The sequence below is a fragment of the Ambystoma mexicanum genome, chromosome 10, assembly GCF_040938575.1.
Source record: "Ambystoma mexicanum isolate Mex_15411 chromosome 10, UKY_AmexF1_1, whole genome shotgun sequence".
Taxonomy (NCBI): domain Eukaryota; kingdom Metazoa; phylum Chordata; class Amphibia; order Caudata; family Ambystomatidae; genus Ambystoma; species Ambystoma mexicanum.
Window position 1 is genome coordinate 232,663,556 of NC_090932.1, and position 26,681 is coordinate 232,690,236.

At 45.5% G+C, this 26,681-nt stretch overlaps 1 protein-coding gene across 1 annotated transcript in view; it reads right to left on the minus strand.

Moving 5' to 3' along the window:
* The window catches only part of PHYHIP (phytanoyl-CoA 2-hydroxylase interacting protein), a 470,429-nt gene that overhangs the window by 226,564 nt on the left and 217,184 nt on the right, over window positions 1-26,681 (minus strand). Inside the window, exon 3 of the mRNA XM_069617750.1 lies at window positions 10,774-10,948. Coding sequence (XP_069473851.1) covers window positions 10,774-10,948 — 175 coding nt within the window. The remainder of the gene's footprint in view (window positions 1-10,773; window positions 10,949-26,681) is intronic.

Sequence of the window (26,681 nt, forward strand, 5' to 3'; positions counted from 1 at the left end):
GAGCACAGTGGATTTTGCAGACTGCATTACGCACAGACTCAATGGAAATTTCAAATGTTATGTGAGTAAATAATCAGGTGTTTTTATACCGGGATGAGGGAATGATGAATGGATGCATGGACAGATGATTTAATTGAGGGTTTGCCATGTACATGGCTTTTTGGAATCTATCCCCTTCCCCTGCGCTATGTGATGCAATGCTGCCATAGTGGGACCATCGTCTATCTGCCCTTGTTGAACCCTCCCTGTCTCGACGCGCCTTCAAACACTTGTGTCTATGCACGTTACCAATCCCATCAAATGGATTATGTTTTAACAGACGCATGCACACAAACACTCGTTTGTGATAGTGTATTCACTTCGATTTATATCGTTATGATTCCCAAGTTATTTTTGGGTGAAATTAATCCTTTTGAGTGGGCTAGCATGCATATGGTTGTAGATTTAGTGTGTTGAATGAAGTGAGTAATACTTATGAAGTTCGGATTCCCATACTATTTTTATTTTTATTCATTTGGGTGACAGGTATCTCCTCCCCTTTTGCCGCTGCCATCTGTACGCCACTCCTGCAGATGGCTTCTACAGTCGACACCTGCAGCTTCGAGTTAATCAGTGGAGCACCATTACGATCTTATGGGACGATCGCCAATGGGCCACATGCCCTTACGCAGTACTAGTGGCTAGGAGCAACATCTCAAACTTTCAGCTGGACTAATGCCTACTTCATGGGACGGCCCTGCGGTTCTAGGCGCTTCCATGTTGCCTTTTTGAACGTAAATGTAGCCCCTGTGTACCATGAAGGAACAGGGCGTCACACAAGAAGTAGCTGGTCATTTATTGCGGATGCAGCCCACAGTAATGAAAATATGAAAATTATTTGGGAGTTTATGAGTAAATAGCTGTATGGGCTTGGTGATTTTGATGTGCATTAAATTTATATTCAGTTATTTACCGTGTAGCGTTATTCTTTGCTAGTAATGTAGCATATTCCCATTGGTGCCGCGATGTATTGTGAGATGATATGCATTGGGTTCCGGCTTCTGAGTAGAGTTGTGTGGTACTGTACTGGCCGCGTTTGCCTACGAAGCCCAGTTAGGTCAGGGATAGGGGCTGCCATTATGACTGGTTTTATGTTGTCATGCTCAGGGGCGGGGGATTAGCTTTTGTGCAACAGATGCCGGTCAGCCAGGTGAATTGGTGGAATGATGGGATTATCAGAAAATGGCTGGTCACAGGTGCCTGTGTTTGCGTGCGTTTCTTGGAGGGAGACTGAGGTCAGGTCCATTGGAATTGCTGCTGTATTCGTGCCATCTGTGCCCTACAGCTCCCATTGGCCCCTCTTGAGATGAGCCTGGCTGCTCAGTCACTCTGCCAACTTGTGTGGTACATGCTTATGCTGATGGTTGGCTTGTCTACTGGCAAGAGTACAGGGCTGGTGCAGTCTCCCTCAGGATACTGCTTTGGATGTTGATTTTAACTGGTGGCAAGCGATGGGGGACTATTGTTGTTTTGTCTCATGGAATATTACAGTTCATTTTGGTGTACTTGTACCTTCACATGCCTGTGCTGCATCAGTGCGGCAATGGTGACATGCCAAATATGGATGGCCACTCACAAGCCACTTGGAGCCCCTGCATGCATTTGATCGTTGGCATGCATGGGTGACTTGTACATTTCACTGGTTGCATAGTGTGACTACATTGCGCCTACAGGGAGTTGTGCAATGTGGGCAGGGAGTGGAGTACAGGCACTCAGTAGGGCCATTTACGGTTGGTTCGCGATGCCGTAATTCTCGCCATGGCGGAATGGTACTTTCCGCCATGCTTGATGGCGTTGAGTACATGTCCGCTAGGGTCAGAATTCGCGTACCGTTGCGCCATGGCGGAAATTACGGTTTCGCAAGGCGCGCGTGCGCGTACTTGGTGCAGTTAGCGTTGGCGTTCACTACGGTGTCGCTAATGGCATCGTACTTTACGGTGACGGGTCATGATCGCAACGAGCGGTATTCGATGGCGGTATTACATTTCCGCCATCGTTTTTCGAATTCCGCCAGGGTCGTAATGAGGGCCATTGTATACAAATAGATGTGAGGGCAAGTATAGCATTTGGACACAGACAGCCATTTACCTTTGCACATCCTGACACTTAGTTTCGATAGGTAGGGAAATCCCACCTTAGCATAGAGCAAGTTAGGACTTTTTCATACCTCTTTTTGATTTAATAAAAATATACATAGAAAACGTGAGCTCAGTTGTCTGTGTCTACTTCATGATTCCTTCACACTCCACATCTCTCTTCCTCGTAACAGTGCTTACCTATGAGGTACCTTGCCTCATAGGTAAGTACTGGGATGAGAAATAGTGGGACTAGGAGTAATGAAGATTACAGGTAACAAAGCCTGGCATTACCTACATCTCCCTCTACCTCGTCCCAGTACTTGTGTATGAGGCAAAGTGTCTCATACACAGGTACTGGGACGAGGAAGAGTAGGGCTAGGAGTAATGAAGAATACCAATAATGAATCCAGGTATTACACACAAGCACACACACCATTCACCATTTACTCACACTCACCCAGCCACACATACATTTACATGTGCATCCTTTCACCATACACAGACACAACCTGGATGCTTTCATGTCATGGGGTGGGGTCGAGCCATTGGACTTCAAAAAGAAAGTTTATTTTTGAAGTCACACTGAAAGTTTATTTTTGAAGTCACACTGAACATGTCGCAGCTGTGTCCCCCTCACGAACAGAGGCTGTGGGAGCCCCTGCTACGCCTGTGCAGATACCTCCATTTCCAGCCTGACACTGTGTTCGCCAATCCTGTCAGATGCTCTACTGTCTAGCGAATAATGCTGCTCTCTATCATTGACCACTGCCAGTGGAGTGTGGGATCATGTGCCTCACAGGTGATTGATATACCCCACTGCTGAGATATTGGCCATCCTGAGGAACACGCTGCAGTTCACTACTTGCAGTGCCGGGCCTGATCACAAAAGAGTCTGCCAAAACGTCCAGACCATTTATATGAAACCCCAACTGCTCCTGAGACAGCAGGTAGGAGACTCTTCTATTGTCTCAATTGTCTCTAAGGAGGCGAGCTTGGCCAATCTTGGGTCGATCTTTACCAGAAATGCTTCTAAGCCTTTCTGCTGAGCAGCACATGTTGCACACCCAAGCATGCAGACTGTTTTTTGTAGTCATCCTTTCAAGATGTCTATATCAATGCCCGGGCGTTCCTCCGTCACCACTTGGTCCACCTCTAGAATCTTGGCCAGCAGCTCCATCACATCCAGCAGTTTGTCTTGGAACCCTCCACAGAACCTGTCAATGCCAAATATAGAATCCTTCCCAAACTTCCCCAGGAATTAATAGTCATTGGTTCGAGAACCGGTGTAGCAGACATCTTCTACCAGGTGGAGGCAAGGGTATTCCACTCTCATCTTACTTGTGCGCTCCCTATTTAGAGGCGTCCTAAGCCTTCTGTGGAGATGCTTCACCAGCATAAACCGTGGTCTCCCACTCGGATGATCTGGGGTGGATGAGTGCATTGAGTCTTTCCCCGACTCTTCCTCTTTCCCCCCAGCTTGAATGTCATCTGTGCTGGCATCCCTGTGCCAGTGTCCAAAAGCATTCACTCTTGATTCTCACTATTCTCTGATGAAGAGGCCGTTAATGTGTCCAAGTCTTGGTTAGACCTCACCGACTAAGCATGCCTATGTTCAGCTCGATGTTTCACCAGAAACATAGTTTTAACTTATAAAGGGAGGCGCTACTCATGAGCAATGCTATGAAGTCGCTTTTTTCTCCTTCTTCCTGACTGCATCACCTGAGGCAGTTGTATATGATTTCTTTTACTTTCCACCCTTATACCTCACAATATTGTTGTCCTCGGAAGTGCTTGATAGTGTGATATTCTTCCACGTGGACCGCCTCACGCTAAGTCATCGATCACTCAATCATTCACACAATGATTAGGCCGACACGGGGGTGGGGTGCAACACGTCTTTACTGCATCACAGTCAGACTCAAACTGCCCTTGGCGCGGTAACCCCGCCCCTTAATCCACGTGGGTCGCAGCCCACCAAAGAACAGAAGTAGACAGAGGACTCGGCCTCTAATAGCAGGCAAGAGTGGCGACACCACACCCTCCCGTCACTAAACTTTATGTCCCGCCCTCAGTTCATTTCTTCAATGAGGCGATGGGGTTTCTTTCTCGTTCTCGTTGGTCGACACTCTGCTCGGACCGGCGGATCTGGCCAGGTCTCTGGTGCTATGTCTCCTTCAGAGTCTTCTCTGTCTCCTTCATAAGGAGCATCCCATGGCGTGAACTCGTCACTCTGGTTTTTGTCGCCCACGACTGGGACTCCCGGCATCCGTCCAAAGTGAGACGAGTTTCTCGTTATGGACCTGCGGTCTCCCTCCACAGTGATGAGTGATCCCTTCCTTTTGACGATGATGAGTGGTTCCTCGCTGAACGGTGCCATGCTTTTCCGATGCTGAGGTTGGCGGACCACCACCAGGTCTCCTGCTGCTAAGTCGTTCACTTTGGCTCGTCGGGTGGTGTCCGCGTCCCGTTTCATGTTCTCCTTCATGTGTTCGTCTTTCTTACTCATTTCTGTGTCCTTGTCATATTTATCTTCATCAACTGCCACATGTGGTAATCGTGTCCTAATTGTTCGCCCAAACATCACTTCCGATGGTGTCTTCCCAGTGGTGCTGTGTGGCGTATTTCTGTAGTCTCGCATGAGTTGGTATAGCAGTTTCTCGACTGGCTCTCCAGTGATGCGTGCAATTTGTGTTGTGCGCTTAATGTTGCTCATAAATCTTTCTACTGTGCCATTTGCTTGTGGCCACAAGGGCGTCACTTTTCGGTGCCGAAAACCCATGTATTCTTCAAATCTTTGGAAGTCTTGCCCCGTGAATGGAGGTCCATTGTCTGACTTTACTACCTTGGGTACTCCGTAGGTAGCGAACATCCGATCTAGGGCGGGTATGGTGAGATGTGCTGATGTAGACGGGACTATCTGTAGATCGGGGTATCTTGAATATTCGTCCACTACCACCAGAATGTATTCTCCCCCTTCCATGGGCCCAAAATGGTCGACAGCTATTTCCTCCCATGTTCCTTCAGGCAGTGCGGTCATGTTCAGGGGTTCAGGGGATGTGTGTGGCTTTACAAGCGCACAGGTAGGGCAGTCTTGCAGTAGTTCTTCCACGGAGGTGTCTAGTTGCGTAAACCATCATTTCTGCCTTAGCATTCTTTTGGTAGATACAATCCCTCGGTGTCCTTCATGGGCAAGTTCTAGTACCTTCTGCCGCAGGCTGCGTGGAATTACGAGTTTGGTGCCCTTTAGCAGCAGCCCTTCGTCTGATTTTGCAAGTTCCTCCTTCACGGCTAGAAGGCATGTGATGTCATGTTTCACGTCCTCATTCATTGTCTCTCGAATCTGTTTGGCATGTTTCCATCGCCCTGTTTCTAGGCATTGTAGAATTACTTGTATCCCTTGGTCAGAGTTGGACTCATGAGTTATGTGATCCATGTCAAGTCCTTGTGGCGTGTTGCTGTGGATAACATATCTTATGTACTGGTCGGCTATGGAGTGCTCTGGACCGCATGTGTCCTTTGGGTGTCTCGAGAGAAAATCTGCCGGGTTCTGCTCTTTCCCTGGCCTGTGTGTGATGGTAAATTGATAGTCTTGTAATCGAAGTGCCCATCAAGCTATCCTGGGCGGCATTTTTGCCTGAGGGTTGCCGTATATGAAGATGAGGGCCTGGTGGTCCGTTACAACTACAAAAGGCTTACCATACAGGAACAAATGGAAGTGTTCGCAGGCCCAGACCACAGCCAGACCTTCCTTTTCTGACTGAGAGTAGGCTTGCTCGGTTTTGGAGAGGCTTCGACTGGCATAGGATATTATATGCTTTCCGCTTTCCTCTATGTCGTCCAGTTGTGTTAGAATGGCGCCTAGGCCAACTGGACTGGCGTCAACGATGAGTTCTGTGGTCTTCTTGGGGTCGAAGTATGCCATATTCCGGGCATCGGAGATGCGGTCCTTGATGATTTGAAACGCTTCTTGGCATTGAGGTGACCAGACAAATTCTGTGTTGAGCTTGGTGAGTGCTCGGAAAGGTTCGCTGATGGATGCGAAATCTCTTATATATCTGGTGCAGTAACTCGCAAGTCCCAAGAATGACCTGAGGTCTGAGGTGGTGGTGGGCGGCTTGGCTTCTCGGAGCGCACTAACTTTCTCTGGGTCTGGTGTCATGCCCTTCTCCGAAAATATGTGCCCAAAGAAACAGAGTGTTTTCTTGCGAAATTCACATTTCTCCTTGTTTAATGTGAGCCGTGCGTCTTCCAAGGCCATGCACACTCTCATTAGCGTGTCATCGTGTTGCTCTTGATTTTGGCCGAAGACCAAGATGTCGTCACTGTAGTTCAAACAGTTTGGCACGTGCTTGATGACATTGTGAATCTCTGCTTGAAAGATTTCAGCTGCGGACGACACTCCAAAGCTTAGTCACTTGTAGCGGAAAAGTCCCAGGTGGGTAGCGAACGTTGTTATATAGCGAGAGCTCTTGCAGAGCTCCAGCTGGTGATATCCTTTGTTTAGGTCCATTTTTGAGAACACGGTCGCCCCATTCAAGAGATGCACCATGTCTGTTATTCGAGGAGCTTGGTGGCGTTCTCTTAGAATGGCCTCATTCGGTCTCCTCATGTCCACGCATATTCTGATGTCTTGGGAGTCTCTCTTTGGCACCAGCACGATGGGAGAGACCCATGGGGTGGGGCCTTCCGCTGGCTCAATGATGTCTGCCTCCAGCAATTTGGTCAGTTCGTTTTCAACTTGTTTTTTAATGTTGATGGGGATTCCCCGGTAATGTTGGGCTGCGGGTGGGACACTGGTGTCGATGTGGAGCTCGATCTGTCTGTCCTTTAATTTGCCAAGACCCTTGAATAGTGATGGAAAGACTTGGTCTATGCTTGCTGTGGGGTCTAGGTATTTGTGTACCATGAGGTGATATAATATGTGGATGAGTCCCATCTCTATGGCTGCTTGATAGCTTAGTATGCATCCGCTCTCAGTGGCCACTTCCAGGACGTGCATGGGGATATCTTTCTTGTGCTCTTTATATCGACACAATGCTATGAAGAATCCTTTGCATGCCCAGGGGGTCTTTGAGCCGTATGGATAAATAAGTGTTCGAGCTGGTTGCAGGCGAGGGGCGTTTGGTATGCTTTCATAGACTTTCTCCCTGATTACATTCACAGTCGCCCCTGTGTCGATTAGAAATTCAGCCGCCGTCTGGTTCACTTGTATTCGGAGTATCGGGCTATGTTCTTTTGCCGTACTATTTCCTAGTGCGTATAGATATCCCTTTTTCCGCGGTGTTTCAGGTTGTCTTTCGAGTCGATGGGCCCTCTCATCTGATGATGCGCTCGACACACTGTCAGACTGTGACTGCTCAATCACAGTCTGACAGTGTGTCGAGCGCACCATACATATCTTCGGGGTCTTCTCCTGGTTTTTGATGGTAGGGTCTTGCTCTCCCTCCAGTCTCTTCTGTCTTGCCTTCTTTCTGGTTGTTCGTCATGGTGTTTGTGGTGCCCTTGTTCCTGGGGCTGGTATGCTCCCCGATGGTAGTGGGGTGTCGGCTGGTTTTGTTCCGGTTCTATTATGGGTTTGTTGCTTCTTCCCGCTCCTCTCATTTTGCTGCGAAATATAAAACACACGGCCTTGTAATGGTTTTCCCCGCCGCATGCGGAGCAGTTCTGACCCATTGCATGGCACGTTCCTTCGTGGGGGTATTCATGTCCACACCGGTAACAGAAAAGGTCACTGTTTCTTGCCGTCCCCTCTAGCTTGTTGATGCTCTCGTGTTTTCCGTGGGTGATCTTTATGTCGTCTAGGCCTTCAACTTGTGCGGCGAGAGCAGCATCAGATCGCGCCAGGCGTAGGATTTCTTCTAGGCTGCGCGGCTGTTGCAGCAGTCGTTTGCGGAAGTCGGCGCTTTCGCACCCCACTATTATTTGTGATCTGAGAGCCTCCTCGTTGGAGTAGTTGTTGAAATCACAGTGTTTCATTTTTGCTCGAAGTCTCATGACGAATGCATCTATGGTTTCACCTTTGTTCTGTTTGGTAGTGTGGAATATTTGTCGTTCATAGTACACATTTGTACAGTATTCTGTGAGCGTTGTCTTCAGCTTAGTGTATGTGTCTATGTTGCCTTCCGGTATTTCCTCAAGGATGTCTCGCACGTTCGGTCCCACGGCATGGTTTAACAGGTTGAGCTTCTGTTCATCCTCCAATGTACCTGCCGCTTTTAAACACACTTCAAAGTCCCTCAGCCACCTCTTCCACCTTGATCCGAGGGTGCCGGTGTCAGTGAGGTCAAAATTTGCTGGCAGCTGTGTTAGTAGGCTGTCTGTCATTTTCCGGTGTTCTGTTCTGGCTGGAGTCACAGGAACTGTTAATGATTCTCCTTCTGAGCCGCTCATGAAGTGACGTTGCACTTGAGTTTTCCTATGAATGTGCTGGATGGAAGTTTCTTTGATCTAGTGCGGTGGGGCCTTGGCACCACAAGGAGGCGCCGCACTAGTTTGCAGGTAGCTTGCAGGCGCTTTCCCGCCTTGTGCGTTGCGATTTTGCGCGCCAACTGGGGGGGGGCGCTGTGCCGCGTGTTGGCAGGCTTGTGAGGCCTAGTGTCTTGCTGGGGGGCCTGATCTGCAGCCATGGTGTTGTTGCGTGCGCTGTTGGGCCTTGTGGAGGTGAAGAGAAGAAAAAAAGAGAAAGGGAGCGCTTGTGCTTACCCTTTAATGTGCTCTCGTTGGAGCGGGAGGTTCGCGCCTCCACCACTCGTCTTTGCTCGTTGCCGTCGGCGGGAGGCCAGTGCTCCTCCACCGCCCGGAATGCGTGAGCAGGGAGTTACTGCTCTACCTGCCAGTGTTTCAGCGTGCGCAGCAGGCCTCGCTGCCGTTGCCGTTGACAGGAGAAAATCCGTTCTCCGCCGCCCGGATGATCCGCCACGCGGGGAGCCGTCGCAGTTGCTGCACCCGCGGGAAGTGTGAGCGCCGGAGCTTGGGAGATGCTCGCGCAGGGGGGCTTGTCCCGACGGTGGGGAGTCTTCGCGCTCCAACCCACTGAATCAGACCTTCCCTGACAGGTGCGGTACTGCGCTTCCAGTGGTGTCAGGCAGTACACCACGAGTACGGTGGACCTGATGATGGCAGGCACGATGGGACCTCGTGTCCGCCTCATCGCCAATGTGATATTCTTCCACGTAAACCGCCTCACGCTAAGTCATCGATCACTCAATCATTCACACAATGATTAGGCCGACACGGAGCTGGGGTGCAACACATCTTTACTGCATCACAGTCAGACTTGAACTGCCCTTGGGGCGGTAACCCCGCCCCTTAACCCACGTGCGTCGCTGCCCACCAAAGAACAGAAGTAGACAGAGGACTCGGCCTCTAATAGCAGGTAAGAGTGGCGACACCACAGATAGCAAGGCCTCCACCTCTACTTTTCCGTCTTGACTGAATTTCAACCCTAAACTGACTGCTTCCCATACCGTTCTGTCCATGGACAACCTGAGAACCCTTTTGAAGTTTAGGACCATCTGCAGTGAGGAGAATTATGCTTGATATCTCTCTCGACTCAGAAATCCCTTCTGCTTATCAGGCACTGTATGAAATGGCGGAACGACAGCACGTGCGCATGTGCGGGTCACCACTGCTGACAGCAACCCTCGACCTCCTCAGTGGCTCCCGAATAGTCTTGGTGCATAATGTGCTCTCCCTAAGAAATAAATAAATACTTTGTGCACACTCAACGCAATATACACTCACCAGAACTGACAACCCACCAACATCACAATTCACTGATTAGAGGGAGAGAGGCGTACTTAACTGTGCTCTCAGCATCAAAGAACACGGATGAATGTTCTGGGATGAGAACGTTATATGCACAGTAGTGCAGTGATGGATTGTTAGGATTACATGATTGTGTTTTCCCAAGGTTACTCCTTCTCCTTTAGGTTCACGGGAAGGATACTTTTTTGTGCTTTTTCTATGTTGTCTTGATGCTGTTTTCTGAGATTAATATTTGAGAAGCAAAATACTTTGCCTCTGTATCTTTTTGGAGTCATGGCTTTCCTAAACATAAGGACAATCTGTATTCTGCACTCCTTGTAGCAACTGTTCCCTTCTCAAAATATGAGCCAGTCTTCCCTTCCGTCCCCAATCCTAAGTGGTTGGCCCGGTGCCCAATGTCCTCTCATGCCACTGGAAGTTCCCTAACTACTGACCAGTGCCTGAGAAGCTTCAGTTTCTCAATAGACCACCCTGCTTCAATGTCAGTGGAAATTCTGATATCTTCTCTAAAGTTATGATATATTTATAACACGCTTAATACCCAGTGGTTTCTAAGCGCGAACTGGGGGCTCAAACCCGTATTGCTCTGTTTTGTCTTGCTTCCAAGGCGAGCACGTTGCCACTGAGCTATCCTCCCGATACTAAGCTATCCTCCGCGTGGCAGTTTGCACTATGCAGTATGTGACTTCACTTGGTTGGACGATGCAGAGTTACATGACATACAAACTATATAGCTACAGCAACATGTAGGGTTAAAATAGGACTGCATGATGTTTCGGATCGATGAGGGGGCAGGTGATGAATGAAAAATTGAAACTTGGATTACACTTTGCCGTGCAAGCTACTTATTTTGCTGCAAAATGTGTGTGTAAATAGAAACGCCACTTACCGCCAGTGCAAAACTCCACTGTCTCGCTCCAGCCTGAGACGGTATATTCGCCATCGCTCTGCTTCACCGCAGTCTGCACAGCCACTGTGTACTCCGTCCTGGGGCTAAGGAACCAGTGACCTCTTACTGTCATAGGCAGGGGGACTGCCTTGGCCACCAACTTTGTAGGGACATCCTAAATGCAGAAACAGGCAATACAGAGAGTTTCATTAACAAACAGCATGATTCGGTTTACAATAAACTGTCACCGTACTAGTCTTCACATGTCAAACCAGGTCTGGGACAACATCCAGGAGATTCCCCAAAGGGACCTATGCCACCTTCCAATCTTCAAATGTCTTGAGAGTCATGTGCTTCCCTGGTCCACTAATATAACAGATTACACTTATATGGGAGCTTGCCTCTGAACCTAGCAATAGGGTTCACAAACTAACTACCTAATTTCCCCCGGAATTGGGTTGCTGGGATCTTAATAAGAGATTCCTGTATATAGCTGTTGCACCATTTGGGTATGAGGTACAAGAGCTTGGAATCCGTTCCCTAAGATCTCCATTGGTAGATCACCCCAACATTCATCTCACTTTCATCACAATATTACAGGAATAGCTACATACGACCTCTGTCACTCTGCAGCCCCTGCGCCACTGCAAGAAACAGGGCTTGGAGTTTCTTCACCGAATATGGCCCGGGAATCATTTCCCTAGCCCCTCACACCACTACATGAAATAGGACATTTGATCTCCATGGGAAATTGATCCCTGGAATTACCACACCAGACCGTGCCCAAATGAAGGAAGTAAGGCAGAAATGCTCCTCAGGCACTTTCTTCACCTGCTCCTACGCCAGCCCAAGAAACAGGGCCTAAGATCTCTAAAAGGGAACACATCCCTGGAAATCACTTCAAACACCCAACTACCACAAGAAACAGTGTGGGAAGTATACACCTGGATCCCAACTCACCAGGCCATCAACACTAGACAGGGCTCGCAAAATCTACTAGCCCACTAGCATTGGTGAGTAGTTTTTATGCATGGTGAGTACCATTTGCATGATACTCAACCTTGCTGGTGAGTATGGTGATGCTAGAAACTTATTTTTTATTTACTGCAAAAACACTTTCTTTGCAGTAAATGGCAAATACAGGTTTCACTGTGCATGCTTGACAGCATTGCAGCAAATATTGTGTGTGCCTATGCTGACATGCACCATTCTAAAAAAATCACTGATAAATATTTTGTCACCTGTAACCTTGTGGTAAGTGCATTTCTCTTAAATCGAATATGTAAAATGAGGAACTTGCCCTGCAGGTCTAGTGGGGTTTTTAATAATTTTCAAGGCCTGACTACAGGAATATATATTTACCACAAGCTCCTAGGATTCAACTCATATGCCCCTAGACCTCCCAACAAAACAGGGCAATGGATTTCCACACGGAACGTCCCTCCGATAGACACATCATTTGCTGATGGGACCCCACATGAAAAGGGCCTGGGATATCTCTCCCTAGAGTATGGAGCCCCACTCTTGGGAAAAGAGGGATCCCAATGCATCTAGCATCATCTAGCCTTCCCCCCCAAGAAAGGAAAGCAAAGGAACCAATGAAAGACAGAGCGACAGATTTCACTGCCGTGTAGCACCTAGCGAAGGATCTCCAAGGATCTGCACAGCACAGCTCCGGTGCAAAGGAATGTTGGCAAGTTGTGCCAGGGCATTCATTGCAAGCAAGGAATGGTATGGCCAAGGGGAATGTAAAGGTAGCACTGCCTAAAGGATATTGTGAATAAGGGAACAGGTGAGATTCACTTACCCATTACCACAGTACCGCTATGTAGGCTGTGACAATAAAACCAGCCCAGATGTTTATGGCAATGCAAGTGAGCCCAGTACCTCTTGGAAGAAACGTAGAGCAAACAGCGAAAATAAATTGGAAGCAGTGGATACTGAAGATCTCACAATAAAGCACAAAAAAGCCACGCTGATGCATTGCTTATACCCCGGTGCCCAGAACATTGACTGGGAAATACTGCTATTAGTGGAACAAGAGAGCTGTGATGGAATACATTAATATGAAGAGTTACTCTTGAAGCTGCATAAGTTCTACAAACCAAAGACTAATGAGGCGATAAATTGTTACAATATTCAATAAAGAAATTGTAGAGAAGGCGAGCCTATTAATGAGCGCATATCAGCGATTAAGACTCGGCTCTCTCATGTGAATTTGGCAGAGTTATTGGGCAGAATAAACTTAGAAGGGGCCAGGGTATCTTACATACCAATGAAATGGTGGGACAGGAGAGACTGAAGCTAATAAGAAGTCCCACCTTGGAGCCGGCTAAGAGTGTGATGAAGACCTTTGTACACACTTTCGATTTAGGCACCAAGACAGTGAGGGAGAAAAACAAGGAACTTGAGAATACCCATTGAACAGTTAAAATGGTAACAAACAAGGAGTCTGAAAAAGCCGAGGATTCTGAAAAGCACATCAAAGGAACCAGGCATATGAGCACAGCAGATGGAATGGGGGAGTTCGTAAATGACAGGATCAGATGCTTCTGATGTGGTGCAATGGTCACATGACATACTCCAAAGGTTGCCCGGCCTAACAACAGAAGTGCATTTGATGTGGAGTGTAGGGCCATTGTGAAAGAGGGTGCTTAAAGATTAAGGCTTGTCAGAGGTTTAAGAGTGTCAGGGTAGTAGAATTAATACAGGAAGTGGTTGCAGATGAGCTAGTGATGTGTGTTCAATGCGAGAAGGGAAAGAAGTATGATGGCAGTTAACATTGGGTAAACGAGCTATGTGAGCAAAAAACTGATGGCGGACTCAGTTTCATAAAGTATACAGTGGTTTCAGAAGACAGTGTTTATGAGTTATATACACACGGGTTACGAGCGCAGCTACAAAGCCCAAACCTCATCTCAGCAGTGTATGCAGGGGTCTCCAAAGTAATAGGATTCACAAGAGTATAATTTAAGTTGAAGAGGCACATGGAGAACCGAGGAGCACTTCAAATCAAGTTAAATCCTAATAGTGCTGGGAAGGTGCACACCATAAAGGATGGAACCCTTTCGCTTGCGTCCATAAGGTAAAACTAAAGAATGATGTTACAACTACAGTAAACAAGGAAAATATTGATTGCCATTAGAGAAGAAGTTGGAAATGAACTAGGAAGGTTGGTTCGGGAGGACATATTGAAGCCATTTGATGCTGTGCTGTGGGAGCCACCCATAGTAATGGAAAGAAAAGGCAATAACAAGATTAGAGTTTGTCTAGACTTAAGAGACAAAAATGGGACCATATGGGTTAAAGCAGATTCACTGCATAGAAGGTAGTCACAAGCCTTTATTTGACATCTTGTACCATCAGGAACCAATGCACCTAGACTTAAAATAACCAACTTCCTTCAAAGCCATGATTGGATTGTAAAACTACTAAATATGCCACTCCGGGTAGCCTCAGCATCCGCCATTATTCAAAAGTTGATGCAGAAGATTATTTTGGATATCAGCAGGATTTATTTTGTTACTGGACAAAGTCTTAATTTTGGGCTAGGATTCAGAAGGACATGACACATGAGAAGAAATGTTGCTACAAAGATTCAAGCGCAAGAAACTTACTGTTGAATTCTCTAAAAGCAAATTATGTATTAGAAATATTGACTATCTTGGCCACAAGATTTGCAGGGCGGGATGAATCCTGTGGAGAACAAGAAAAGGGTGATCAAGGAAGTACCAGAACCAAAGATGAAGGGTGTGCTGGGAGCATTCCTGGACCTAGCAGAGTATTTTTGCAGGTTCATGAGATATTTTTCAAAGGGCACCGTTCCATTAAAGAGAAACATACAGAAAGATGCAATGATATGATATGATAGGTTATGTATAACGCGCTTAATACCCACAGGTCAATGTTTGCTTAGAATGATGAATGCAAGCAGGCTTATAGGTAGGTCAAGGAATAAATGTGCAAGGCATCTGCCATAGTGGGCTTGGGCCCAAAATACCTTCTACTGACACTGCAGACACTAGCGAGAAAGGTTAGGGACAGTTGTTACTCAAGTGAAGGTAGAAAAAGATTGAGTAATATAATTTGCCTCCCGGGTAGTGGGTGAGGTGGAAATCAGATGTGTTTGTGTCAAGGGGATAGTGGGGAGTATGCTTTCCACCACCATGTCTAGGAAATAAGGTTTAAACTCTGGAGAACCACAAGCCCCTCCCTATTCAAAATGTTGACATTCAATCTCATTGCAAAAGGATCGCCACATATAGCAAGGCTCAGTATTAAAATACAGGAGCCTGATTTTGAGGTCATCTACTTACATGGAAACAAAATGCAATAGTAGATTGATTGTCAAGGTCACCACTAATGTGTGTGGAAATACAAGTGAAGGAAAAGTATGTGTCCAGTGGAGGGCAGGTATCCGAGCCAACCATCTCGAAGAGTGAATGTCCAGTGGCATGTGAAGAAGATAAAGCAGGGAAGAATGTGAAGAGCTGAGTGGTGGGGGGCTGGCCACCCAAACAAGGCTTCACTGAAGAGAAGAATAGATGTTTGGAATTAACGAGTGAATTGTCTGGAGAGGATGTGCATTTGCTAACAGGAGACAGGGTAATACCACCCAAGGAATCTCTGGGCCAGCTAGTCAGGATGGCACATAAGGGTCACATGAGTATTTCCTGCACCAAAAGAAGTGCACAGGAGCACTTCTGACCACTTGCTATGGAAAGAAGTGTATATGCATCTGCTTAAAGAGAACCCCACGCTACCACTCAGTAGATATTAACATATACTATTACAAGAAACATGGAAAGCAATCAAGCCATACTACCAAATTATGAAATTTGCTGTAGTCCGGCTATAAAACAGCTTAAAGGAAGTACCATGGCAGGCTTAATAGCTGTATTACAAATAGACTCTGGGGGGAAACTATCCATGTGGTTAACACCACATCCTTGTATACAGTTGCTGAGATTAGAATTCCCTGGGAAAAATAACACCCCATTCGATCATTTTGCTATTCTCAACCTATACTGGATTCGGCAATTATCTATGATGATGCATTTTTTAACCACATTTACGGTAATCCTGGATATGATACTGAATGATCCACAACGGTATACGATCATTATAGCGGGCGACTTAAATATAAGATGCATAACATTGGATTAAAAAAAAATCCATCCTCAAAATGTAAAAGATGGATGGCACTGATGGCTGAGAGAACATTTTATAATGCTCAATGAAACGATCGAGGGAGATGTCCCTGCCAAACCTACTTGGAAATGAAACAAATCAGTGGCAATAATAGACTATGGGGGTCATTACGTGTGCGGCAGTAAGGGGTTAACGGCGCCGGTAAGGATGCCAGTGCCGTTAACCCCTTACTGCCGCATTACGAGGTCCCTTAGCGGGTCCCGCTAAGGGCAGCTGGTTTTACCAGCCGTCCTTAGCGGGAGCCGCTAAAGAACCAGGGAGCTAATAACAGGCCTGTTATTAACAGGCCCGTTATTAGCTCCCTCCCCATTCCCATTGAGCCCTATGGGGGCGCTATATGGGAATGGAGATGGGTATTTTGAATGGGGACTTACCGGGTCCTCCAAGGTTGGAATGACCGGTAAGTCCCCATTCAAGGAACCCAGACCCGGAAACGAGTTTGGAGGCAGCCATGGTGCTAATAGCACCATGGCTGCCTCCAAACTCGTAATGACCCCCTATGTCTTTACACAATCTGAAATGATAAATCAAATCTCCAGTTTTAAAATAATTTCAAGGACAGAAAGCGATCATAACTTGTTGGAAACCATATGGGCAATTACCACTCAGTGCAATCAACAATATTATCTAAAGGAATTATCAATAAACAACAGAAGATACAGAATTAAATGGTCAGTTCCAAAAATTAGCAATTTAATAGAAAAATGAATGAACGATAAACAAAAAGGAATAATAAATAAAACTGATGTCAACTACATTTAAACATAAACATCCTAACAATTTTGAAATCAGGTATATAAAGGACAAGATGAAGAGCGAGATATGAAATTTAAAACAATTATCAAAAAATTTAAAAAAAAAAAGAATTGCTGGAATTAAACTGAGATAAAAATGAAGTTAAACAACTCAGAGCTTTGAGGAAACAAAAAGATAACGAAAAGATGATAACAGCTATTGCACCTAAGTCAAGCACTCAAATTTGGCAACTATTAAAAAGTGCTAATGATAATGGAAACCAATCCACATTATTGAACATCAATAGAGAAAAAACGTGGTCATAACATTTCACAACATTGTTTGCCGATCCTGACCACACCACTATGTGCAAAATAAGGAAGAAAAATGTGAAAGATAGAAAAATCGATCATATATATATATTATTACAAATCAAAAAACAGAGTTCCTCGTGTGCATCTGGACCGGACAGCCTTTCCAACTATACACTAAAAATTCACCCGGAAAAATTGTCAGAAGTTTTATATCAGATATACAAAACAATTGAACACCCTGGGATCATACCTTCAACATGGGAACAATCGATAAATACACCAATATTCAAAAAAGGGGGTCAGAAATAATCCAGCCAATTGTAAACCTTTGGCCCTGTTGGATGTATCTGGCAAAATGGTGTGCAGTTAAAATGTTGAATCAATAATTTGGAATGCATTAATTTCGAAAAAAATAATGTCGAAAAAAATGTCGAATATTTTTTTTTTATTTGATATGTTTTTTGGGGGTTTGGCTAGTAAAAAAAGGGTTATTTTAAAAAACGGGGGGTTGCAGGGGGAACCCCCATTAAAAAAAAAGTGACGTTTTTTCCACATTATTGATTCGAAATTAATGCATTCGAAATTATTGAATTCGAAAATATCACTATGAACCTGGCTAAATATATGCTCATCTATTATTACGGGATATTAAAAGATGGCTGAAAAAAAACAAAAGAATGGATCACCACCAATCAGATTTCATCGCAGGCATAGGACCCGCCACAAACTTGTTAATAATATGGGCACTTAAAGAACAAGCCATCAAAACGAAGAGACCCTTGTATATAGCGTTTGTCGACTTTAAACAGGCTTTCAACTCTATATCTCGGCCTCTGCTATGGGAAAAACCAGAGAAGGCTGACTGGCCAGAATACATATTGAATCTTATGCACCAATTTTATACAAATACATCGATTCAGATTAAGTTGGAGCAAAATGGATCACTATCACAACCAGTACGGACATATAGGGGATGGAAACAAGGATGAATAATAGCATCCGCCTTGTTCAATTTTTATATCAACGATATGAACACCTACTTAACTACAACTAACACCTATCACCCAAAAACATGGTCAAACTAAAATTACATGGCTACTCTATGCGGATGATCTGGTGCTCATTGACCAGTCTCCCATTGGCCTCCAAAGGCAATTAGCAGCCTTTCATGAGTATGCTGGTAAGAACAAGCTTGAGATCAACGCCCTTAAAACAAATATTATGAAATTCCAAAAGCAAAAGGGAAATTATAAATGCTCGGAATATAAATGATCCATAGGAGGTCTTCCACTAACCCTCACCACTGAATATAAGTATTCGGGAATCAACATTAATATTTGTATTTATTTTAATTTATATAGCGCTTTAATCCAAAGCGCTTCACAAGAGGAACAAGTGAATACAACAAGCAATACTTGACAATGAATATAAACCAGAAAACAGTACAACGAACAATTTACATTTATGATGAGGCTAAGTACTAATAGAGGGATAGAAGGTAGGATGATAGGGTGGAGGTGGGTTAGGTGGTGAGAGAGGAAACAATTGGTGCTAGGGGGAGTGTGGAAGAGATAGGATTTTAGAGAAGTGCGAAATAAGGAATAGGAGGTAATGGAGCGGACAGGAAGAGGAAGGCGGTTTCAGTGGAAAGGAGCGAGAAGTTGGAAGGAGCGGAAACGGGAGGGAGGACGGGGGGGTGGATTAGAGAGAAGGAAGAGATCTGCAGAACGGAGAGAAGGAGTATAGAAAGGGAGGAGAGGTACAGAGGAGCAAGACCATAGAGGGCTTTGAAGACTAGGCAGAGGAAGTTCAATTTGATCTGGGAGTGGAATGGGAGCCAGCCTAGTGAGTTAAGAGATGGAGTTGTGAGGTGAGAGGAGGCAGAGGGAGCGAATGGCAGAGTGGTAGACAGATTTGAGAGGGGAGAGATGAGAGGAGGGGAGTCCAAAGAGAAGAGTGGAGCAGTAGAAAAGTCTGGAGAAGAGGAGGGAGGAGATTAGGAGTTTAGTAGCTTGGAAGGTTAGGAAAGGACGAATTTTTCGGATGTTGTAGCGGTGGAAACGGCAAGATCTGGCAGTGAGAGAAATGTGATGAGAAAGAGACAGGTGGGTGTCAATGTGCAGACCAAGGTTACGGGCATGAGGAGAGAAGGGGAGTTGGGAAGGAAGAAAAGAATGGAAGGAGGAGGGGAGGGAGGAGGAAGAGTGTTGGCAGGGCAGAAAAGGAGTTCAGTTTTATCTGCATTGAGAGTAAGGAAGTGAGAGGACATACAAGATTTAATAGCAGAGAGGCAGGAGGAAAGTTTATGGTGGATGTCAGGAGAGAAGGAGGAGAAAGAGAGGAAGAGCTGGGTATTATCAGCATAGAAATGATGTGAGACATCAAAGGAGGAGATTAAAGGAGAAAGGAGGGATGTATACAGCGAAAAGAGAAAGGGGGCAAGGACAGAACCTTGGGGAACGCCATGGTTGAGTGGAGAGATTGAGGAGGTGGAGCTACCCCAAGAGACTGAGATGGTGCGGTTAGAGAGATAGGAGGAGAACCAGTTAAGAACTGAGTCTTTAAGGCCAAATGAGGAGAGAGTGTTAGGAGTAGAGGATGGTCGACAGTATCAAAGGCAGCAGAGAGGTCCAGTAGGACCAGAATAGAGGAGTGCTTAGAGTAGCGAGCAGACAGGAGTGGGTTGAGAACAGAGGTAAGAGCAGTTCAGTAGAGTGAAGAGGGCGGAAACCAGATTGGGTAGGCGGGAGGAGAGAATGGTTAGAGATGAAGGTAGAGAGTTAATAACAGCCAAAGTGAAGACACCATACAAACTTGAAATAATGCATAAGATGCAGACAATGGCATCACAAGCGAAGATGGTGCATGCCGAATTTGGTAAATTCTCATATATACCAGCCTTGACATATTACAAGCAAAAAGTGATCCCAACTGTCACTTATGGCGCGCAATCGACACTCCCCAAAGATTACCCTAATTGAGAATTAACAGAAGGAGTATTGTGTAAAACACTATTGCGGTTCCGAGGAGTTTTCCAATCTGTATAATCAGATATGAAATGGGACTAACATCATTAAGAGCTAAAGTATGATGGAGCACTCTAACAATGTATAGAAAGTGCATAATGTCTGACGACCATGAAAACTTGTTAATTCCAAAAAATTTCAAACTCACTAAGGGGAAAACGAATTTAGACATCTAGACACCTGGAGAGATCACTGTAAATAAATAATGGTGTGGGCCGATATTGAGAAATCTTTACTCATATTAAATCTGGATAGAGCTAAACGCAAGCTTTTAGATATGGATTGGATAAATGCAATGGATCTACGCAAGACCTATACGATATGTAAGATATTAAATCATCAAAAGAAAAAAACGGGACCAAATTCCAAAATATCTGAAAAAATACCCTGGCGCGATCTACCAAGCAAAAATAATGAGAATGAGATTCGATTTATGGCCAACAAGAGCACTACTTGCAAGAGGAAATAAGGGAAATGCTGCTGATGATAAATGCAGATTTTGCAAAGAGGAATGCAAAATAGAATCATTAGAACATCTATTGGTTAATTTCACAGGACTAGCTGATTTAAGAAAAGAAAGGAATATTATAAAAGACATTTTAAAGAGTCCCGAAACATGACAACAACTCATGTTTGGAAAATGATAATCAATGCCGAACATCTATCGATGAACATATCTACGACAAGGTTCTTAGATAGACTAAAGCTATATGTGCAAATGACGATTTTATGTTGTGAAATGTAAATATGATTGTTCTTATTTGAAAATGATGTTATGCCCTAATCTAAGAATTTGAAAGCTAAAAAGTATAAGCATAAGCAATGAATTGTATATAATATCCATTTTTAAAATTAACATGTGAACATTGTGACTATTGGGAAAGGTTTAATTAAAACCAAAACATAATACATAATATAAATAATCTAAAAAAAAAAACACGTGAAGTGTATAATTGCTAAGTGTGTGTCAATATTGATAAGAGTCAGAAGGTTTTCGAGCAGCTGTTAAGGTCATTGCCCATACAACCACAGCCAGGCCATGCAAGATTTAAGCATTTTTGTTTTGGTTCCTTATGAGGTTTTCAGATGAAGCTTTTGTGGTTCCTGTCGATCTGTTCTCCAAGCGTGGCCTGGGGTAGGAATGTTGTAAAGGATAACATGGCAAAAGATAATTAAGTTTTCTTTTTGCAAAGAAGGAGTATCCTAAATCTATTGTGTTGCAATGTCACACAGTCCACTTATAACGTAATGAAACATGTGTCTAGGCTCTCCAGGTCTGAGGGGAAGATTTCGTCTTTTTCCCATTCTGTAAGTAATAGCCAAATAACGCGGATGAAATGCGTGTTATGAAAGTACATTCCCCTGGCTATGCAGCAGGAAATAGATTCGACAGCTATATTAAAAAGCGAATTCCACAGTGTTGTTGATTGAAAAAAATAGTGATTGAAGCATCAGTCCATCTCATACACAAGTTTAACCATGGTAAAAAATATAAGTTTTGCGTATTTTATAATAAAATATTTTTAATATACACATCTGAAGTAACTGATCAAACGAACGACCCATGCTGCATACTTTTAGAGATCCGTTAAGTGATTTAGACAGCATTAATTTCCCACACGTCTGAATGCCCTATCACAACGTTTTCTTTTCTTGCCCTTGGTGTATGTAATGTTTAAAAGACTGGCTTGCATGCTAAACCTTTTGTTGTACCTAGAGAGCTCGTGGTCCTTTTCTTGAGTTCTAAAAGTAATTGGAGGTGTCGGTGTTCACATGATCTGGAAGGCATGACTGATACTCTGTCCCCCTTTCTCAAGAATATGTTCCCATTGAAAACTGCAGTGTTCCCAGTCTTAGGTGGCAGGCAGGAATGCAAAATCTCGCAATATAATGTCTGTGAATAGCCTGTCGCAATATTCTCTGGGTCACGGCGTCTACACATGGCTATATACCTACCCATGAGCCAGCTACAGTTCTTTCGTTTCACAAGTACTCCAAGTGGTCCAGTTTTCTCCTCTGCTGCACAAATGTCGAAACAGATGTTTTCTCGTGACCTCAAAATTTTATTGCTGCATGTTTGCATATGAGACTCGGGGCGAGACCCCTGAGAATGAAGAAGAACGTTTTAAAGTAACTGTATGTTATACCCTGATTGACGCCATAATTACTTCCCATGAAAGGCGCTTTTCCCAGTTGTCTGCGCACAATACAAGCTGGGGCCTCATGTACAACATAAAGCTCTTGCCTGGAAAAGAAGAACTGATACAACTGTGCCAGCACCTGGAGCAATTGTTGGCAACGGGTGGTGATAGTGCCCCAGAATCTGATCTAGATGGTTCCCAGTTGACTGAGGAACTGAGACATAGCCAGCCATCGCTACAGAAGAGTTGTATTACGCCCCTTGAGGTTTTGCAGCACATTCATCATACAAAAACACAGTGGTTGTTTCCAAATGTGTGGGTTGCCATAAGGATCTTACGACAATTCCAATTACAGTGGCAAGTGGTGAAAGGAGCTTGATCAAGACATACTTGCGCTCCACAATGGCCGAGGAAAGGCTATCGGCTCTTGCAATACTTTCAATTGAGAGTGAACTTGCTGAAAACATTGATCATGCAGCAGCAAAGTCAAGGAGAGTTCCCTTGAAAAGTAGTATATACTGTTTGTGTACTCTACTTTGTCCGAGGAGTTACTGCAAAGTTCTAGAATCATGGTGTAATAAAACCGATTTCATTTGTTTAGCAGTGATTTATTGACTTTGGGTAGGAGTTCCTTAACGGTGTAGTTTGGGAATGGTGCACAGGGTGCGATGGGAGTGGTGCGCAGAGTGAGGGGAGGGCACATTCCTAATGTTTCATCCTGGGCACCAAATGGACTAGAAACTGCCCTGGCTGTATTTAGTTGCATAGTGAGAGAAGCCTCCCACCTCACAGGCTGCTCCCCATGGTACTGTGCCCCAGTAACACAAACACCTGCAGCAGCGCAGCAGGCGGACCACTCAGATGCTGTTTCTGCTCACTAGGACCTCAGTAGAATTCCCTATTCCCTTGCATGGTTGCTCTCTGCATGACTCCACTGCGAGTGGGCCTTGTGGAAAACACCTCCAATGAGTAGGCCCGTTTCCACGGAAACCATGAACCTCGAGGTGTCAGAACAAAAGTGACTTATTATCTAAGAGAGAGAGGAGAGGCTGCACACTGGAGTGCATTGCCATGGAAACCAAGCTTCTCTTAAAAGCAGATCCAAAATTAGTGATTGTCTCTGGGAGATGTTGAGCTATGCAACATTGCCTACCCCGCGCTCCGAACAGTGCTGGACAGGGCCAGGGCCTAGGCTACTGGAAACATCGAGAAAGATCCTGAAAGGCAGGTGGCACTGGCCTGACACCTGACTGGCCCTGTGGCTTCCATGTCGGCCTTTCAGAAGCTGGTCTAGCCTGATGTTCGAGATTCTCTGCCCCAAACCTTGTGGTCCAGAGATGTGACCGCCATGGTTCCCAGCCCTATGGCGAGGCGAGGGGGCAGAGAGACGGTCAGTCTCTGTTTTCGGTTTCAGTGGGGGACTTTGTTCGCCTGAGACCCCCTCACCGCTCCCCTATCTCTGTTATGTGAGCCAGATACACGTAGGCAACGGGCATAACTGCCCCCTGTAGTCTTTAGTAAGGGGCGCCCCACTGTTTTCAGCAGTACATTCTAAACAAGACTTCAGGCAGTGTGATGGTGCCGGGGATACAAAACCATTTGACTTTCAAGTCTCGTGCATTAACGTCATTGTTGGTAATGAATTGGTATTGTCCAGTATCAGTGGGTTCACATCTGATGTTGAATGATTTACAGATTAAGGGCTGACATATGAAGCACAAAGCAGGTTAGCTCAGAAGGTTGGGTGGCTGCTGCTGAAATGTGTGCGTAACTTGCGTGCCACTGCATCGACTTGAGTCCTTCCTGGGCCATCTCAGCCTCTCTCTTTTTCTGAAGGATCGAATTTTGCTTTGTTTTGGAAACCTGTTTCTGTCAGGATTCCTTGCCCGGTTGATTCATCATTTGATTAGTGCTTTGCAAGCCAGAGAGCGCTACCTTCGCAGGAGCCCCTGAAAGACAACCATGCAGAAAGCACGGCGTGTTGATTCCACAACTCAAGATGGCCTCCTCAGCTGTAGACCTGACACTTTACCTAACGGTGCCTTGGTTCTGTTCAGGGTCTGTGGTAAGTAAATTGGACACGGTATGCCAAGATTGGGTCAGAACCTGTAGCTTATTTGTACATAAATAGGGAGCCCCAGCAGAGGTCTGCCTTGAGCACCATATTATGCAAGAATAACCATGATCGAATCCTAGACCATCACCCAGCGCTTATGCCACCCATCTCGCCCAGCAGATATACAAAATACAGGGCAATAACTTTAAATAAAGGAAACATGCAAATGAGACACAACTAAGTGATAAGCAAACACTACACACAGTACGTTACCTAAAAGATATAAGATTAATTAACCAATAATACCATGTCAAAAGATTGTTATGTTAGGCAAACAACATCTCTAAACCTAATCATGAATGATACTACACAATGAATAAAATAACTATCCATACACCTCGTAGGCATCCAATCTGATGGGTTTTCTCCTCAGCCTGCAGGTAGAATTACTTCCACCACGACCACACCTGACCGCATCATCCCCCAGACCACGACCACACCTGACTGCATCATCCCCCAGACCACGACCACACCTGACTGCCTCATCCCCCAGACCACGACCACACCTGACTGCATCATCCCCCAGACCACGACCACACCTGACTGCATCATCTCCCAGACCAGTGCTTTAAGTGGGGTAAGAAATTGAGGGGGGGGGCTCGTTTGGGGGCGTGACTTCCATTGTGGGCGTGGCCTAAAACGTGCACAAATCATTGTAAGGTGCGCAAACAAATATATAAATGTATGTGAGCATTTATATATTTGTATGTGCACTACTATGGTTTGTGTACCTTTCAAGCCTTATAAACATACCAATGTTACGTATTTCTAGGTTTATAAAAAGGTGGCTTGAAAGGTGCACAAACCATAGTAATTTACGCACACTTGTGTGCTTACCTTACTATGGTTTGTGCACTTTTCAAGCCACCTTTTATAAGCATAGACATTTATAACATATTTCTATGTTTATAAAAGACGGCTTGAAACGTAAACAATTCAAGGCATCTTTTATAAAGCGTTGAGGACGGACAAAACCCGAGGTGGCTTTGTCCATTGACAAAGCTTTATAAAAGATGCCTTGAATTGTGCACGTTTCAAGTGGTCTTCTACGTTTATAAAAGATGGCTTGAAACGTATACAATTCAAGGCATCTTTTATAAAGCTTTGCCAAAGGAGAAAGGCGCCTTGGGCTCAGTGATCTCTGCTCTGAGCAGATAGATCACTGAGCCCGAGGCGCCTTTCACCCTCTGCGAACCCGCGGGCTCCGTGATCTAATCTGCATATTAGAGTTCCGTGATCTAATCTGCATATTAGATCATGGAGCCCACAGGTTCGCCAAGGGTCAGTGACCTGGCGAGGGCAAACAAAGGAACTGTAACTTCCCTGATGACCCCTCAAATGAGGGGTCATCAGGGAAGTTACAGTGACTGACAGAAGTGCCAGCCAGCCTCAGCGAAGCTGTGCCTGGCTGGCACTTCTGTCAGCTCGCCTGAAATTAAACTGGCGGGCGCATCTCCCGTCGTGGCTGCGGCTGCGGCGGGATAATGCATCCGGCCAATGTTGTGTGGGATGGGGGGGCTCCGGCAGGGCCCCGGCTCAGACCCACTTTTTGGAGACTGCCGGCCCCGGCCCACTTTAAGCACTGCCCCAGACCACAACCACACCTGACTGCATCATCCCCCAGACCACGACCACACCTGACTGCATCATCCCCCAGACGGTATACCACTTTACCGTTACAAGGATTTTTAAATAGTGATGAAAAGCAAAAGCACTACTGTTTTAGACAATGGGCCTCATCACGAGTTTGGCGGTAACCCTTAAATCCGGCGGTAGCGCTGTTACTGCCAGATTTAAGGGTCCACAAAATCAGGGCTTCGGCAGATTTCTCCCGAGCTCTGAGCTTGGGGGAAATCCGCCGAAAATTCGCACTCATACCGCCGGCGGGAAATCGTCCAGCGGTATGAGTGCGAAATTTCCCCATTGAGCCCAATGGGGAATGGGGCATTGCCGAATGGGCTCCATGGGGAATGGGGACTACCAAATTCGCTAAACCCGTGATCCGGCGCTAATAGCGCCGGTGGGTTTGGCGGTAGGGCAGATAATGCCAGCGCTATTAACGCCGGCGTTACCGCCCAACTCGTGATGAGGCCCAATGTGAAGTCTGGGCCAGACCACGGCCACACCTGACTGCATCATCCCCCAGTGTCACTCTCTGGCAATTCTTCAAGCTCCACACTTTGAGAATAATTAGTATGATGGCACGTCAAATCTTCATGAGCTTCACTCCTAGTATCCACCTTCTCGCCTCCCCCACACCCTTCTTTATACCACTCTGTGTCTACATTCCCCAAACACCTCACTGTCAGCCCCTTGGGAAACACGTTCCTCTAACTCCGGATGCCTTACAATCGCCACCCGGTCT